Below are 18,859 nucleotides of genomic sequence, written 5' to 3'. Positions count from 1 at the left end.
ATCCATTCGGATACACTAGTATATTTTCACGTTAAATATATATTTACACCCAAACAACACGTCTATTAGCCAACCTATCTTAATTACCTGAATAAAATTCCATACATAGCTAGTAAAAGTACTAAAGATTCAAGAGAGTATTATTTAAATCTAGAGAGATTTCAAAAAGATTCAATTTATTTTGGCGGATTTACAATATCTATTATCCAAACTACTCAAAAACAGGTATAAATAACGGTATTTTATTGAATGAATCAGCATTTTTATCCATCCGAATTAGGTAAAGCGCAGAAATTTTATGAAAATGAGGGTCTATGAGGGTCAGTGAGGGTCACCCGCGCGAGGGTCGGCGAGGGTCGAGGGTCAGGTGAGGGTCAAAAGTTTTGGGCCGACCCTCGCGAGGTGAGGGTCGAGTGTCCAAGTTCCGGACCCTCGCGAGGGTAATTCCGAGGTCTAGCCCTCACTCGGGATGTGCTTTTGGTTCCTACAACTGAAGCCGGCTTTGAACGGGAATTTAATACTGCTCAAGTTATCTGTCATTATCGCTGAAGATTCACGCGTGTGACAATTTAGGAGTTAATGATGTTCCTATCTGCTTCGAGGTTCGATATGGAAGATGAACAGTTTGAATACCTACAGGGGCATCCACTCATCATGAGATAGAAACAGCAAAGGAAGCAAGAGATTGTACACTAAATTGGTTTGATATATATCCAATTAGTGATACGTTAAATGATGAACCATTGATATTATCCATTAACTAGAGAAAGTGAGCATAGAAGCTTCTAGTAGATCAGTGTTCTTTGTGGATGCCAAATCTCTCAACATAATCTCTGAGGTTTAATCTTCTTGTCTTCCACCAGTAATATCGCTGCGGCCATGGCCAGAAGAACGTGTTCTGGCCTTTAGAATTGAGATAGTAGAATCCGGGTCCATATTTAGGGCTGGTGGCTAGCTTGTCGAGTTCTGGCTGCATCGACTCCGTCCAAGCAGACTCTTTCTCTGGTTGAGGCTCTATAGCGTAGCTGGGATCGTCTGCCGAGCGTTCATGAATGTGGCTGATAACTTTGAGGTTGAAGCTTGTCTGATGTTCGAGGCTCCGTATCAGGCTGCCCCAAGGAGTCGTTGTATTCGGACCGTTGACCAGAATGAGGTTGGGGAAATGTGATGTCATAGTGCCTGTCATAATCAGTAGGGACCCCACAGAAGTAAATGGAGAGCACACGTACCAAAGAGCGTCTTCGGGTAATCCTTCCAGTGTTCGCTAAGCAGTTTGCCTTCGTAGCCTACAGTGGGCACCGCTCCACCCCATCCCTGCATTTGGAACCCGGTGCCCCAGATGAGAACATCTGCCTTTATATGTGTGCCTCCAACTTTTGGCCTGTCTGTGGAGGCGCTTGAAACACTGATTTCTACGTCATCCATCTGAATTATCGCATCGTTCGTCGAGGGTGCTTCTGTGATGATGCCAGTTTCGTCCACGGCTATGATTGGATTGCTGATCACATTGACATTCTCCTTCTGGAGAATCTCAAAGAATCCCGAGAGAGAGACCAGTGGTCTTTTTGACCCAAATCGACCGATAGGGTTCAACTTTTCCCGGAGAGCCAGATCAGGGACTCGTTTCTCCAAAGTCCTGCGACAATAACGCTCCGTGTATCTTGCAAGCCAGGTTTCAGGTCTAAAGGCGAAGTAGGCCCAAAGGGCAAAGAGCGATGCGACAATGAGGGCGTACAGAGCAAGCAGGCCAGGGATCCACCGGAACGCCCATTTTACCCAGCCTGGGTACTTAATGTTTGTGAATGGATGACAGTAAGTCATACTTCTGCAGAACACGTTGACATCTTTCGCCTGGGCTTGGATGTAAGGAAGGACCTGGACGGATGTTGGTCCGGTGCCCACATATGCCACACTCTTCCCCGCGAAATCGTAGTTCTCTGGCCAGTCAGACGCATGCCACATCTCTCCTCTGAACAAATGCATGCCAGGGTATTCCGGAATGGATTTGCGATTGTAGGTGCCGGCCGCTTGGATCAACACACGGCAAGTCCAACATGTTCGACTTCCGGAGTGAACATCCTCCAGATCTACTATCCACAAAGACTTCTCCGCGGACCATGTGGCTTGTACAACGTTTTGGCCAAAGGTCGTGCACTGGGGGAGTCCATAGTGCTCCGCAAATTGTCTGTAATATTGGACGAGCTCTGCGCCTGTGGGAAAGAGGGAGTCCCAATCTTCTCGGCGACACAAACGTCAGCCAGGAGGCTCGGTAGTGACAGAGGGTAAGGACAAACTAGTTCCACTACAATCGAATTCCAGCTCTCGAGTATAACGCACCTGGGTTTCGATGCCAACTAATCTGGTACGTGCAACTGAATACGTCGCAGGCCGCTCCGGGATAAGTAGCCGCCTTCCAAACTCCACCGTAGTCGCTGTCCCGTTCGAAGATTTGCAGATCGTGTATAGATAGAACCTTCTTCCGTACCAGCTCTGCAGCCTGCATCAGTCCTCCTACACCGGCACCCACGATTATGCAGAACTTGTAGGTTTCTAGCGGGGTGCTCATTTTCCGTGCGTGCTGCTGAGGAGGTCTTGCAAGTAGCTTTTGGGTGGTTGACGGTCGACTAGTTACTTTGTGTATGGTAGTGGAGCGTTCAGGGAAGCGCGTCGGGGTTATATATCATTTGGTTCTCCGTCCAAGTTGTGGAGAAAACAGATGGTGCTTCCGTATCTATAGCGATGTTAGCAATCATACTGTATAGTACTGGTAGAGCGACTGCGGTAGGGGGCTATGCTGGTGGGGCCGTGGTAACCTCAGTTGTTAAAGAATGCAGTGGCGGCTTCTTATTGATCCGATTTTACCTAGAAAGGAAGTTGAGTTGGGTGGGTCCATTCATGTCCACCACCGAATCCTGTTTCGTTTAAACCCGATGTGCAACTCCCATAGAAGCCAGTTGATTAATATCTGCTCCGCCCTGATCACTTCCTTTTTGAGTCATACCAAGTTTTGGTTTTTTTGTTATGTTTGGGGCGACATTACCATGTAAAGATTGATCGTCTTTCACCCTGTGATCAGGTGCGGGCTAAGCCTGGGCCGGCCTATGAAACGGGCAGCGGCAAGGCTTCCCCTCCTCGCATGATGTCTCCCGATCCGCTTTCATATTTCCACAACCTTGTGCTTTCATCTTTTGGCCCGAAAAGTTGAGGTTAATTAACGTAATTCACAAGCGGATTGGCCACATAATCGGGTTAGCCATCTACTCCCATTAGGAAAGCTTGAATCATATTATCTCGAACAAAACGCATTAACTACACTGAACATAGCATTTTTTACATGAAGTGACCCTGTAGTCAATCTTCCTGCATCCAATACTCTTAGTGGAGCCATTTTGGTTGGCTGATCTTGCTAATTAGGCAGATCACCTTGCGTATGTAAGTCTACTCGGTGATCTTAGACTAGCTAAGTTAGCTGCTGAGCTAGCTGAAGACTTTCTTCGACTGACAGACCTCCATCATATGGCATTAATCGACGTGATGGTTTGTTTTTCTAGCGTTTCTTCTCATTCGCTACGCGTATATTTGCATTTCTCTGTGCTAGTAACGCTGTGTTGTGCAGTGATATATAGTGGCCTTTGATGATCTGATCTACCATAATTTTTGATGGGCTCCTCGGAGGGCTATATGACCAATGCTTAAGGAACTATTAAAGCATTTAAACCAGTTTTCTGCGCAGATTCGATCATATCGAGGTGTTAGATGGCTACCGTGGCCGCTAAGAATCAGAAGTCGATGTCTACACCGTACACGCGGATTTTTTGATTGGATAAATACTTTTTAAAGTTAGCGAAAGTCAATCTCATCAATAGTTTAGCCGCTATTCGAGACCTCAATGCCTGGTCTTGCGGTAAGTTATCGAACTAGGATTCTATATAAACTTTACCTTAGAAAATCACAAACGGAGATAGTATATAGCTATTAGCGCAGATAGCCTCGATCGTAGTTACTCATTTATAGTTTCCTAGTTATGAAACTAATCGCCAACCATAGTATTCGGCTTAAATAACAATCGTTTGCGCTGGTGCGCTGGTGCGAGCCCTATTACAAATCTAGTCTCATCAAAGTTCTAGAAGTCGATATATTTCAAGGCGGTCTGACACTATGCTTCGCAGACAAAGTATTCGATAATAGACTTTTTGTCGATTTAATAGAGTTCATCCTTTCCAGGAAGAGAAGTTGTCTGGAGTGGATCCATGATTAGTCATTCTCAGTGCTAGGTCAAGAATAAACTTAAATATCCATGGTGTATTTGCGTACTTAAAGACATTTTGCAGTGGAACTAAATGCCGCTTGGAGGCCCACTGGACAAATTGCCCACGGGCCGTCATGCAAGGACTCTCCGAAGGCTAACATGTGCCGAAGTGAATATTTTCACTGTATCATTTTCCAAAAAGGGAAGTTATTTGGGTAAGTTCTTACAAGGTTCTATGAACCCAAAGCTGCATCTGAGTTGCCACCACACGGTTTTGGTTGATACTGAATACTTACACGTTACATGATTGATTGTCAAGTCCCATTGTGAGTATATTACATGATTTGTTGAAAGCTTTTTGGCCTACTCGTATGGTGCCATGAGCTTATTTCCAAGCACTCTGGCGGTGGGTACAAGCGTCAACTTCTTTTGTCCTGTAATGGAGAGTATACTAGTGTCGATGCAGGAGGAGACGTTTTGTGGCCCTGGAAAAGACGGTAGAAATTGCGGCCTTATGCTCTTAACACCGACGATAGTTCCGGTTCCACAGAAATCACGACTTGCTCATCTTCTGCGTTTTCGCTAACTACCCTGTCTAGACTTCGTATATAAGACCTGTCCCCTAATCTAAATTTCCATCTGTAATCTAACTGTCCATCCATTTCTACCTCGGCCCATCCCATGGTCTTGTTACTCGGATTTCTCATTCAACAACCAGCACAGCCATCGTTTAATCATGTCGTCGCTTCTGAGAGGAGGCACAGCTGTTCGTAACAGAGCCTCAAAGCTCCTCAGAGGAGGAATCGTTCTAATTCATGGCGAGAAGGACGATGTGTTCCCCGAGTTGGCTGATATCCTCATTGAGGGAGACAGAATCTCTAAGATAGAGGCCTCCATTCTTGCGCCCCCTGGATGTCATGTCATAGACTGTACCGATAAGATCATCTCCCCTGGCTTTGTGGATACACATCGCCATGTTTGGCAGTCTCCTCTCAAGGGATTCTTCGGAGACACAGCTCTTTTCCCGTATCTTGCAATCAGTTCGTGCACCTTAAATGGAAATCGAAGCGATAAATCACTAACAATATGAAGTAATTGCCGCTGGGATGGAACTCAAAGCAGAAGATATGTTTTGGGCGAATCTAGCAGGGAGTATGGAATCTATCGATGCCGGAACAACCACCACTCTGGATCATGCTCATATGAACTGGTCCAAAGATCACAGTAAGTATAGCAGCCCTCGATGAGATATTCCGATACTGATTTCGATGCCAAGGCTGGTCCGCAATAGCCGGGACAATTTCCTCAGGCGTGCGCTCAATCTTTGGTTTTACTCCGGTTTACATTGTTGCAAGTACAAAGCCGAAGATTGAATTTTCACCCGAGCTTTTGCCTAATTGGATTATGGAAACCTTTGAGCAACTTGCCACATCGCAACCACTCAACGACCCCGGTTCTCGTGTCAAATTGGGATTCGGGTTTGACTTCTATCATCTTCCCAAAGACGTTGTCTTGGGGGTTTTCCAGAAAGTCAAATCCCTGGGCACGATGGTAATTACATCACATTTCATCCAAAACTTCGTCAAAGATAGTGGGAGTCTACCTGCCTTGTTAAAGTCTTATGGCTTGTTACAGAAAGGCATCGTGCTTTCCCATGGTGGTGGAGCTACCTCAGAAGATGTCAAGTTATTGAACGATGCAAACTGCTTTGTCTCTGCTACACCGAATACCGAACTTGCCATGGCAGTTGGACCTCCAGTCTGCTTCCGGAAAGATCTTCCCGGTATCGATAGAGTATGCTCTCTAGGTGTCGACTGTCACTCAGCAACAAGCGGCAGCATGGTAAATGAGATGCGGATGGCATTGCAGACAGCAAGAGGGGTTGAAAGTGAAACTCACAACCAAAGCGGAATATGGCCCAGAGAGGTAACACACAAAACTTCTCATGCCTTCAACTTGGGCACTATCAATGGTGCCCGTGCCCTGGGCATGGAGCGTGACATTGGTAGTATTAAAGTGGGCAAAAAGGCGGATCTGGTAATATTTGATGCTCTCAGTCCCGCTATGATTGGTGTTGCTCAGCGGGATCCTGTCATGGCTATTGTGCTACATTCCACAATACGCGATGTCAAAACTGTGCTTGTAGATGGAGAGGTGAGAAAGGAAAATGGGAAACTATGTCCAGTCAAGGGTACTGATTGGAATGAAAAGAGTGGTTTCTTGGAAACAAACCAGGATATTCACTGGCACGAGGTGGCAGATCGAATTTTGGCTATACAAAAGAGGCTAGTGTCTAAAACTCCGGGCCCTCTTCTCCTGCAGATAGAAGATCATGTTCGCGAGGTCTTTGGCCATAAGCCCAGCGCTTCCACAATTTAATCAGTAGATAACCCTCAAGATTCATTGAATATCAAGCTCTGCTCTCGAGATTGGCCGTGGGAAAATGGGCAAGCAGACCTCATTAATTGATTAACATCTCTTCTTTTGGTAAACGTTTGCTGTGAATAGCACCAGAACCTCATCCTTGAGCTCTATACCACCTTTGCCCCCTCTACCATTGTAGATTTTGCTGGTTCAATCAAGGTTTTTGCTTTGGAGTTCTGTCTAGCCATATGTCTATGCGAAACACATTGGCAGATTTGGAAATATATTTCGTCGTGTCAATAATCCAGGGAATACGGCTTTCTTGGAGTGTCAGAAAGCCCGGTGAAGGAATTGCCGTCGTGAAAACTCCAAGAGGATTGTTTCGAATGAATTCTTGGAGGGTTGGAATGTCCGATTCCGCATGAAAGGCACGTAAATATATGTTGTCTTGATCGTTGTGAACGAGGAATTCTTCGAAGACAATTCGTGTTTGGGCTTAGACGTCCGAGTGCTTTCAAATTTGGAATGTAGATGATGAGTGGCAATGGAAGGGCAATTATCAAACAGCCTCTTCCGTAAGGCCGAACCAAAAGCTATTTCTGCTTGTACCTGCCTTTTTGAGAGCTCACCCAAGCCTAACCAAAAATACTCGTGTAATAGTAAGTAGTGATGAGTGAAGTACAAGCGCAGGGAAGAGCGAGGTGTCTCACGAGGTCCGATCGGAGCTACCGCTACGCGGGTAACTTTCATTAATAATTACGTACATGTCTATACGTTGTCGCATCTTGTATTCGCACAGTACAGTACAGGCTCGAGCGGGCCGAAATTGGACACAGCATTCCAATCGAGAGTATTCAACAAAGAGAGAGAAGGTGATGGTGAAATGTCTTTCAAGGGGCTTAGAGTGATCCAATAGCAACAAAATATACAATTTGTACGATCCAAACAGAGACCTTTGAAAACAATAGGTTTGTTTTGTGTCACTAATAACTAGAAAAGCCCCCATCCCAATCGATCTCCCAAATACTAGTGGTATCACGGAGGTCTAGAGAGGGGTTTAATCTGGCAAAATTATCGAAATTGGAAGAACTAATCACGGTTCGATCGCTGGAATTATGGAAGCCCCTGCTCCCATCTACATAGAAGGATGAAATATCATATTAGGACAGACAGTCCTCGACGCCAGTCAACTTCCTGGGGTCGTTTTCCTCTCCAGTAGCTGTTGGAGAGGTATGAATAGTTGAAGATTTACCGAGCAGGAAATGTTTCGCTGCTGCCGATTTGCGCACGGACTGGTAGGAGCAGATGTACCATTGGTCCCCGAAAGGTCATAGCTATATTGCACATCGAGTCCGAATATGCCTGCCATGATGGCACGCCGGTCGACAAGATCGCACTGGCTCAAGCTATTGATATAGACCATGACGGCCTTGAATAATTCTTTTAGTATATTATCATACCGTTCCGCCTGAGGGCTATTCAGCGTAAAATGTTGTAAAAGCTGACCGGCCCGGTGGATGGCAAGTTCACAATCCGTCGTGTCACCTAACTGCCCAAAATAAGCGGCACAAATCGTCACGCTGACACAAACACCCATGCGCTGTTCCCGCATTAGCCAAAAGGAACATTGCTACGCCTTGGCTTGCTACTTACACCACAAGAGACATATTATTGAAGAGCATACCTGCCACAAGAAGTTCATGAAGCAAATGACCCGTTTTGGCGGCGGCTTCAATACAGCTCAGAGCGCCTTGAACAATGTCCTGGTAGGCTTGCGAGTCTTGAAAACTGGCTTGACCCTCGGTTCCATCGCTCGTTGGCTGTTTAGAATACTTGCCTCAGAGGCAGGCAATGAGAAATGGCCGGGTAGGTAGCATCATACTAAAGGAAATTTACATTTCGGAGGACGTTGTGTTGATGGCAAGGGCATGAGTGGTCAGAAGATCACTGGAAGACCAGCGCGCGCATTTCGACAGGAATATTGCTGGACATTTCTTGTAGCTCTCGAAAAATATATTGAAACAAACCCAACGGTACTGATTGCTTTGAATGGATTTCGATAAGCGTCCGTTTCATTGTCGAGTATGCTTGCGCCGACTCCAATGTGACCAGCCTGATGCTGTGCCCTGGCGCGGCGATGCAATGGCGCACGTGATATGCATCGTGTAGATAGCTGGACTTCTTCATTATTTCCTTTTCTTCTTCTCCCAAAATTGGAAGTCCCGTCGACCATACTACTCAGATCTAATACCATCGTTTTCGTTGTTTTCTCTTCTGACTTGACCGCCTGGTCACATGTACCTCAAGGTAGATGGTGTCAAAAATGCTACCCACGGCCCTTGGTAGGTGATCTTATGAAATGCTCACTCTGTAAAACTTGTATGAGGAATAACATTTGTTGACGTGTTTAATCGCCTTCTCTATACCCCGCAAGCCACATACGTATTCCAACGGGGTGAGGGTCCACCCATGTAGGCCCAAAATCTAGGGAGGAATATCAGGAAAGTTTTGATGAAAGCCGCGTGCACGCCACATTTGCACGTCGCATCATAGGGCCAGTTCATCATCCAAACCATTTTTTATTGAGACAAACAGAGCTCCAAGCACCCCGCAAAAAATGCCAGTGGGGATAGAGGCCCTTTCCCATAGGCAAAATAATTATCACAACCGAGGGGAGAGGGTAGTAGTATAGATATCTTGAAGTGTAAATAGAATATAAAGAAGACAATACCAATCCAGAATACCTTTCACCTTCCTCCTTAACAGATTTGTCGTACAGAAAGATGCCGATCTTTACAGAGTATGCTCCTTCTTCATGAAACCAACGTGTCCTTCCGTCTTTTGCACCAGCACTTCCTCGATTGACACTTTTATTCTCGCTTAAAGATAAAAATAGAGAAATATATGAAGTTGTCATCGTCGGAGTATGTCCCTCAACTCACGACCTCTTGCTTTTATCGCTCCCAAATCTCACGAATATATCTCATCACAGGCAGGACTAGCCGGACTAATCCTAATCTCCTTCTTGCCCGCTATGGCCTAAACGACAAATCCCTCCTATACATCGACTGGAAGCCTAACACCCTGAAATCAGGCCAAGTATGGCTTATAGCCCCGCACAATGGAAGTATTCAAGAATCTAGGGATCTCCGACGAGATCGACAGAGAAGTATGCCAAATGTGGCAATTCGCGTTCTAGAACACTTCCACCGACACGAAAAAGGCAATTGAACGCACTACTATGGTTCCGGAAGTTCTATCTCTGGTGCGATTCCCCTATGAAGCTACTATTCATTAGGGGCGTACTGAACGTATTATAGGGATGGATTGAATGAGGTATTCAAAGAGGGGTATTTTTCGCGATACTAATGTGGACGTGCGGATTAATGAGCAGGACGAGGAGTTCCTGGTTCTTGTTATTATGGGTACTAGCGGCGTGGAAAAGGTGGTAAGAACGAAATATCTTGCTAGTGTTGATGGTGCGCACTCCGTGGTCCGGCAGTATATGGGTCTATAGCTAGAAAGCGAGTCGCTGTATTATATCTAGGGTGTCGTGGATCTAGTGGCTGATACAGAATTCCTCTAATATCCGGCGAATATGTGCTATATACTCCCCTACCTGTTTAGTGATGGTTATTGTGCGAGAGAAGATCGCTATAGGGGAATACCTTACTCGCCTTTATGTGTATGTCCCAGATATAGTAGCCCTAGACAGCGACTAGGTACCAAACGGAGCGAATTATATCAAATCTTAAAATACTAGAGAGCAGAGGAGCAAGATCACTCTAGAAGGGATCTTGAAGCAGGCCGTTAATGCAATGTAGCCGTATTATATCTGGCTAAAGGAAGGTACCGTTTATTAGTGAGTAGCGTATTAGATTGGACAGTGGGTTTTACCTAAGTTTATTGCGAAGAATTCTAAAGGAGCCGCTCCGGTGTTTATGGCTGGTGATAGTACTTCTCCCTTAGCCAATATCGTGTTGAAAAGCTAACAATAAATCCTAATTATATAGCCTATCATACTTATACTCCTAAATTATGTACCGGTACGAATATACCTATTGTTAACTAAATGACTAACAATCTCAACCTCATCAGGCCGGCTAAGACATGAATGTCTCTATGATAGACTCCTGCAAGTTCTGCTAGAAATTGGCCTACCACATCAATGGACTGTCACCCTATCAACAAGCGAAAACCTAACTTCTTTGCTCCACACATATTAAACCGAGCGACACGAAATTGCCTAGCAACTCATCCACTTCGACCGGAAATTCTCAACTATGTTCTCTGGCAAGACAAGGGCAAAAGAGAGTCTTACCTAAGAGTAGTTTCAGCAGACCTTCAGCCGTAGAAATAGGTTCACCAGTAGCTATGTATCGAGTACTCCGAGAACTTGATTGTAGTCCGAGACGGCCTAGATAGTCTTAGCAACCCCATAATAAGAACGGACTATCTATCCGGAATTCTCCGACTAGAACGAAGACTATTGAATGTTAGAGTGCTACGACATGCTGATAGATCGGAGAGGGATATTCATGATAGTAAGAGCCACCCTTATAGAGGAGGACCTATAGTTAAAGCGAAACAAGAATACACCTTCAAGAGGTCGTTTCCATATCTTGTGTCTCACATCGGCAGACCTTCTGGACCGAAATAGCATTTTCTATGCTATCACTTAACGCAATCACACAACTAACTAGTCAGTTTCCCCCTACAATCATTGAACAGACCGTCCTACACCCTGGGCTCCATCGATCGTTTCAGTAGGATGATGTCCCTGCTCGTGTGGAGCAGCAGGCGGAGTTGTGTTTCTATGACGGAGCTACTCTGGATGATACTTACTAAGGTCTACGGAGTGGACCCCGCACAGGGCGCACTGGCAGTAATTAGGACTGATGGATACATTGGCATTGTTGCACGGCTTGATAATGCAGTGAAATTGGATGAATATCTGAAGCAGTGAGTCCGAAACGTTGCTGGGGAGACACAGTCCTCTCAATAAGCTCGAAACAACAATCTATCCGTTACACTGGGTAGATGATAAATGTGACCATATGTCTTTTATGTGACCGGTTGACAGATCAAAAAAGAAAGCGGACAAGAATTCAATTTGAGTGCTCTGGTCGACGGGAGATCCAAGTTGAGAAAGGGGCGAAGAGACAGAAGAAGAGTTTCTACTTATCTACAACAGTCTATGTCCTGTGTCACCTGTCAAACGCAGTCTTCAAACGCAGTCTTAAATAACAGTGATGCCAAACGCGGTCCCGTCAAGCGCAGTCCCGTCATGCGCGGTTACATTTTATTAATGGCTAAATTATCAATGGTATGATATATGTACATCAGGACGGCACAATTATATCTCAAAATTCAACCGGGCGCATTACGCAAATCCGCCGGCATGCTGTGAATATAACGCAATACCCTGACCTCACATCTGTGCGTGGGCTCTGCTTATCAATTAAAAAAGGTCTTAGTTAAAATCGGCACACTATATTTAAGTGATTCCCCTAAAAGTTGTCCGAACTTCTTTTCGCGGCAGCATTTTCGATACGGATCATTCAATATGATTTGGATGCAAAGAGTGGAGCTAAAAATTGAATGAGTGACCAGGGCGTGGCGGACATGGCCTCCTGTAGGCAGGATACTGTATATTCGATAAATGCCAATTTTAGATTCACTCGCTGCAGTCTTGATTGACTTAATATAGCTGGAGTGATAGATGCCCCAGAATCCAACCTGGTGTTGAATCGATCTTTTTAATGCTTTTAAGAAGCTAATTGCCTTAAAAGTGTGTCGCATTTATCAACATCTTACTAGACGTTGCCCCGACGCTATTGATGTTACGGGACGGCCAAACTTCTGTGCATTAAACAATTCCTCATTTGTCACGGTAGGATAAAGCAGCTGGTCTACCATTTCAAAGGAATCTCTACAGTTGTGATATGAGGCTGGTGCGGATCAAGAACAAAGCCACCTAACGGAAATAATTCCTAATATATCTAGACGAAGCACCGAGCTGATTGAAAATAAACTTGGTCATCTCTTTGTGTATACAGTCTCCCGTATTTCCGCTGAAATAAGTGTAACTTTCCTCTGAATTACGACATCTACCTCCACACAGACTTTTAGTCTCCTCGGCGGATGCTAGATTTACCATCTGCAGGGGCAACTGTTTTGTCCTGAGAGCCTTGTAACATTCTTAAAGGGCTGTTCCTTGAAACAGATGTTCTCTTCAATTTTAGTGTGACTGATTATCTGTCTGAGAGATCGAAGCTCCTTGATACAGAATTCCAGGGAATGGTCTTTTTGCAAAGGCAGCTTCTGCCACACGGTTCAGAAGCAGCCTGGCAAAGTCATTATCGGCCTCGTGCGGAAGTAGAATGGCTTCTATCAAATTGATATTTGTGAAAAACATCTCAGATATAGCCTGTACGCCGAAACAGGGCTTGTAGATGATTGGGCAGTTTGGGTACTACAACGTCCAAACAGGTCGAAAAAGCAACCAAGATTATGTGGTGCAAAAAGTCGAAAGCATGCACCTTCGAAAAGGTGGACCATAGTACATGAATAACTATTTTTCAGCATTCTGAGAAGTTCAATACTCGTCCATGTAAAACGGTCCGGAGCAATTCTCGGTCATGGAATACTATGTATTTGGAAAAAGCGTGTTCTTCAAGCACACCACGGAAATCTCCGACACAAGGCTGTCCCATTAGGCATGGCCGTAGTGTATGATGATTGAGTTCACGGTTTGTCTTTGATCGTTTGTTATACATTAAAAGGAGCTTGCCGGCCCAAAAGAGCTTGTCCTTCGTTTCAGGTAGTCGGGTTTCGGAGGTGCTTTGAAATGAATATGTAAAGACGAAACATTGGCAGCAGAGGGTGATCCTAACATTTTTGATAACACCTTCAAGTCATCCCAATCAGAAAAGGGGTTATGGTTAGTAGAAGACCAATGAAAGGGAAACTCGATGCCATAAGGAAGTATATCCGCGGACTCAGGTCCTGCGACAGGAGGCATAATACCCACCCCGGTTGGGTCTGTTTCTTTTTGCTGTCTAGACAGAACATCTACATTCGATTCTACCGCTGGAGAGGGGATAGTCTCCGCCCCTTTTCGCGGATACTGTGCTGTGCTTTTGGCCCGTGCATCGCGCGGAATGGGTCTCGTCGATTATAAGAACATACTTTGTTCCTGGATTTGCATGATGCGCATGGACAGCCTGAGCTGCAGCCCTTCTTGAGCTTGTAACACTGGTCACATGCTGTCCCTCTCTTTCTTTCTTTCGAAGGAGAGAGTTTCAATATGGTTTAGTTGCTCTCTAAGCTAACTAGGCATGAACTAGAGTGTCTTTTGCGCGAATATCTGTTCAAACTCGTTAGAAAAGTCATCAGATGCAAAGGAGATAAACACACTTGCGCTTAAACGCATGTCCACATTCACATTTAAAGGGACGGCTTGCGTTATCTGTTGTATTGCTAGTTAGTCTATTTCTTGGCACATGTATGGTGCCGGATCTATGGGGACATCCGTAAATCCATGTGCCGCAAGAAACGATCCTGCCGACGCAAAGTGGCGTCGCACAAAGTGTATGTGTGTATACCAAGAGCACTTTTACTAGAATTGTTAATAGGGAAAGAAGGATCTGGGGAAGACGAGAGAGATGGCACAATTGAACTGCAGGATTTGTCAGTGATTAAAGCAACTGTAGAATGAGTGGTATATCATTACCCCCGCATCTTTTCGGGAGACACCGGCGTCACCTACGCCAAAAATTCGCCAAGTCTTAGTTATCTGCCGGGAACCCGCAAAATTGGAAAAGGACGAAATTACGGAATTGCCAAATCTGGTAAATAGCAAGTATCGATACTGAATAATCGTTTCTTTGACACCGACGTGGGCAAATTCTCTTTTGCTTTTCTCATGACTGTCCCAACCATCTGGATGTTTTTTACCGTGAATACTAGCGGTGTGTATCATGATTTGACATGGCCTTATTCAAACCTTAGGATGTCAACGCAGCTTAGAAATTCTAGATGTTGATTGCTCCATAGCAAGTGAAAGGAAAGACAAGAAATATTTCTGGATTCCGTATTGACTGCTCGCCTTTGAATTGCTATCGAAGACATGCAAATCCTTGTTATTACACAATAATCCTTGATCCCTGATCGCCTGAAGCGTGCCAATTTCTACACAATAGGCAAAAAGCGGCGAGGGCTAGGCACTAAGCGGAAATCAGAAAGATTACGATAGCAAACAAAAAGACATATAGGTTGGTATGTCACTCATCCCACCCCTCCGCATCAAGTGAATGGTCTAGCTTCGTAAATGAAGGGGTCGGCTAATAATGTATGTGGAAATTTTGGAGATCACCAGACGGAAAGGTTTGTCGACTTAGTGGTTCTTCGGGGTGAATACCCCATACCCCGCATTCGGTATCCACCTTCACCCCGCCATCTCACAACGGAGCATGTGGGGATCTTCCGCGTCCAGCAGCAGGGTGGAAGTATATATTTATGTACCCTAAATCCTCTTGTGAGGCAGAGTATTTACAAGATGTATCAATTCGATGATATGGCAAACGGAAATTTCATCAAGTTAGTCCCTTGGCTGCTATGCTTTGGGGTTGCCTGGGTTGCTTGGAAGACCCTGCGATTTGCTCTCTCCACCCAGCGCTCACCATTCCTCCCTCCTGGACCTCCAGTAGTACCATTCCTAGGTAACATGGGCCCATTATTTTCCGAATGCAACAAGTTAACCAGTAATTAGGAAATTTGCACCAAGTCCCATCCACCAAGGCGTTTTTAAAGTACGAATCTGGATGCCGGATTCAACCTATCGATTGATACTGACCAACGTCCAGGTTTCAAGAATGGGGGATAAAATACGGCCCGATCGTTTCCGTTAAGATGGGACCTACGGACATGGTTATTCTCAATAAAGCAAAAGATATCAGAGAGTGAGCAATCCCTGTTCTTCGGTTTTGGTTTAGCACTTGACATTGACACGATCCGTAACTTTAGATTATTCGACAAACGGGGCGCCATCTATTCGAGCCGACCCCCAAATCACATTGGCACCGAAATCATCACACGCGATAATGTTCATTTACTGCTCATGCCTTATGGTCAGGCGTGGCGGGAGCAGAGGAGAATCTATCAAGCAATCCTCAGCATTACTGCCGTGGGATCCCTCCGACCGCTACAGGCAGCAGAAGCAGTCTTGACACTCCATCAACTAGACCAATCACCAGAGCGGTACTACGATCATATCCGTCGGTACTCCACGGCGGTGATACTCTCCTCTGTCTTTGGAGTCCGCGGACCGGAATTTCATCATCGGAATATCATGCGCCTCTACAAAGTTCAGGATCAATTCACAGCGATTCTTGATACAGCTGCAACACCACCAGTTGATGTTTTTCCTATCCTGAAGAGCCTGCCGAACTTTCTAACCCCTTGGCGTCGATGGGCGTACCGAATTCGAACAGAGCAGCGACGACTATACTTTGAGCTTCTGGAAGACGTCAAAGACCGCCGGACGCGAGGCATTAAACGGAACTGTTTTATGGATCAGTTACTTGATGAATCTTTCCGACAAAAGTATTCTCTGGATGATGAGCATATTGCATATATTGGCGGAGTACTCATGGAAGGTGGATCCGACACCACGTCGTCGACTCTGCTTTCCTTTCTTCTGGCTATGGTGAAGTATCCCCACGTGCTACAGAAAGCGCAGAAGCATGTTGATGCGCTTTGTGGGAAGCAAAGGTCTCCTAATTTTGAGGATCTAGCACAGCTACCGTACATCAAATGCTGCGTCTCCGAGGTCTGTTCTCTCCCTCTTTGTACTTGCTCGTCATTTAATCATTATGAGTAGATTTTACGCTGGAGACCTGTAGCCGCAGGCGGTATTCCGCATACACTGGTTCAAGGTACAGTTAATGCTCCTTCGAATGCTTGAAACAAAGAAAACGATGGGCGAGTGTGCTTACAATGATAGATGATGAGTATCAAGGATATCATTTCCCCAAAGGGACTACATTCCTGGCAAACACATGGTATAGCAATCTCTCCGTGGGTTGAATAACAGTGAACTAACGTCTGTGGGCTAATTTCTCAGGGCTATTCACCATGATCCGGAATGTTATGATGACCCCGATAAGTTTATACCCGAGAGATTTGAGCAAAATGAGCTCGGACTCAAACCAGGCCTAAACGAGACCGCTGGTATTAGAAAGACATACGCTTTTGGCGCAGGGAGACGGATTTGCCCTGGATCTCACCTCGCCGAGAACTCTCTGGTATATCTCTTGTCTTGTTCATGAATACCAGGTGCTTTTTGCTAATCAACTACAGCGAATTAACATTGCTAAAGTTATTTGGGCATTCGATATTCGCGCTGGCAGAGATACTCGAACTGGATTACACCTAAACGCGGAAGATATTGACGACGATATTCGAACCAAGTGGACAGATGGCTTTCTCACAGCACCAAAACCATTTCCCGTCACCTTGTCTCTACGTTCAAAGGATCATGGTACTGTGATCTACCGGGAACTTCAAGAAGCTCAGGATATCTTTGAGACTTATGAGGATTAACCTCCCTATACGGGATTAATTAATCAAGATCTTCGCCAAAAGGAGTTCGAGGAGATCAACATTTTGGGGATCTATTGTGACTACCATGTGGTATTACTTTATTTCCCAACGGCCTTCAATTGTGTATTTTTGGTCAGTGCTGGATTGCAAAAAAAATATTCTGATCCTGGCCGAGGCCCAATTCAACATGATAAAAAAACAAGTTACCCGTCCCTAAACAAGGCTATATTCATAGGAACAGAACATGGCCAAGAAGATTGTCATCGCTTAATTGGAGGAGAAAATTTGTTATTCTTAAAGAAGAAAAGAATGGATACAATGAATCAAGTGAGAATACTATAATTTGGAAATAAATAGATGACAATTATAGATCATATAAATTCCGGATTTTTGTTATCACTTTGTTTATTGACAAACAACGAACATGTATTCAGGAAAAAGATGCAAAGATGAAAAACCGCAGGATGTGAAGAGGTTACCACTCGATAGACCTCACTCCACATGTGCTACGAAGGTTTTTAGGAGCAAAACCCCTGGGGTCCAACGTCGATCATGTTGATGATACCAGGCCATCTGGCGCAAAGAGAATAAGACTAGCATGGAAAAGTCATAGGGCAAAGCTATGGATTTTCAAACGCCTTCATCCAATTACTCTGGTGTTCAGCAGATGAAGGACTCGTAGACGATTCTGTATTCCTAAGAGCGTAACATAGCCCCAGAATATGGGTCATGAAAATTAGAATTGGTTGTTGCTAGACCAGACTGAATACAGTGAATTGAACCGGAATGCTTTAACACTAAGAACAATTGATGTTTGACAATTGCAGGTAGATATGTAAAAAGCCTATGATTGTTATTCACATCGCTACTGGACAGAGAATAATCACAGATTCGAAAAACCAGTGTAACCAGCTATAGAACCGCAGGGTATCGAGGGATTAACAGGCTTGTCGAACAGGATCTACCGCAAATTCCGCCATTGAGGTAAGAGGTAGGTTGTAAGTTCAACAAGAGACACATTGCTGACGCCAGATTCTTATTGATAGGGAGAATACGAGCGACTCCAAGGGGAAAATGTTGCACAGGAATGAAACTAGCGATGTGCAATTTATTGGCGAATATGCTTTAGGGCGCCGCAGAGCGGCTCAGTGAGCGAATCAAGGAAAACAGTGAGTACTGAGGGAACAGATGTAGCTATGACACGATCCGTAAGCAGATCAGGGCGCTCAGCGCCGTGCTCAATTTTGCTCAGGGAGCGAGGGAGTGAGCACTCAAACGGAAAGAGCAAGCCACGGGATGTCCGACATTATCCTGTGTGTATGCATTTTATGGTCTCTCCTAATGCTGATAGACTGAGTCAGGCAGCTAGAATGATCGATACAGGCTCTGCCAACTCATTGGTGGTCAGTTCCTTTCCTTTCGAAGAGACGGGCGGAACAGGTTTAGGTGTATACTCGAAATAGCAACTGGGAACAAAAGGTTGCGATTGATTTTGTTGGAATGAGAGAGCCGTTATTTGAAAGCTTTTTAGATTACTATACTCGGAATAGAATCATGCAATTCTGATACTTTCCAATCATTGACTCCGTTCGTGGTTTTGAATGATCCTACATACTAATATTTTAGTTATCGTTACGCCAT

At 44.9% G+C, this 18,859-nt stretch overlaps 4 protein-coding genes across 4 annotated transcripts; 3 read left to right on the top strand and 1 right to left on the bottom strand.

Moving 5' to 3' along the window:
- Positions 1–793: 793 nt before the first annotated feature.
- N7510_006620 (flavin-containing monooxygenase) lies at positions 794–2,566 on the bottom strand (the record flags this gene model as incomplete). Its single annotated transcript, XM_056978546.1, has 3 exons — positions 794–1,179; positions 1,230–2,210; positions 2,338–2,566. The coding sequence occupies 3 exons, from the start codon at positions 2,564–2,566 to the stop codon at positions 794–796; spliced, it is 1,596 nt and encodes a 531-aa protein (XP_056834578.1).
- Positions 2,567–4,985: 2,419 nt separating this feature from the next.
- Positions 4,986–6,628, top strand: N7510_006619 (uncharacterized protein; the record flags this gene model as incomplete). The annotated part of the gene is made up of 3 exons (XM_056978545.1): positions 4,986–5,289; positions 5,342–5,473; positions 5,526–6,628. 3 exons carry the CDS (start codon positions 4,986–4,988, stop codon positions 6,626–6,628), a joined length of 1,539 nt encoding a protein of 512 aa, XP_056834577.1.
- A 3,583-nt stretch (positions 6,629–10,211) lies between these two features.
- On the top strand, positions 10,212–11,579 carry N7510_006618 (uncharacterized protein; the record flags this gene model as incomplete). The annotated part of the gene is made up of 5 exons (XM_056978544.1): positions 10,212–10,298; positions 10,492–10,590; positions 10,743–10,940; positions 10,986–11,157; positions 11,317–11,579. 5 exons carry the CDS (start codon positions 10,212–10,214, stop codon positions 11,577–11,579), a joined length of 819 nt encoding a protein of 272 aa, XP_056834576.1.
- A 3,594-nt stretch (positions 11,580–15,173) lies between these two features.
- On the top strand, positions 15,174–17,218 carry N7510_006617 (cytochrome P450; the record flags this gene model as incomplete). The annotated part of the gene is made up of 7 exons (XM_056978543.1): positions 15,174–15,336; positions 15,387–15,426; positions 15,481–15,576; positions 15,641–16,445; positions 16,519–16,601; positions 16,740–16,920; positions 16,976–17,218. 7 exons carry the CDS (start codon positions 15,174–15,176, stop codon positions 17,216–17,218), a joined length of 1,611 nt encoding a protein of 536 aa, XP_056834575.1.
- Between the last annotated feature and the right edge of the window lie 1,641 nt (positions 17,219–18,859).

This window comes from Penicillium lagena (genome assembly GCF_028827675.1).
Source record: "Penicillium lagena strain IBT 129212 chromosome Unknown utg000003l_segment0_segment0, whole genome shotgun sequence".
Classification (NCBI taxonomy): domain Eukaryota; kingdom Fungi; phylum Ascomycota; class Eurotiomycetes; order Eurotiales; family Aspergillaceae; genus Penicillium; species Penicillium lagena.
This window is presented reverse-complemented; position numbering and strand designations above follow the sequence as displayed.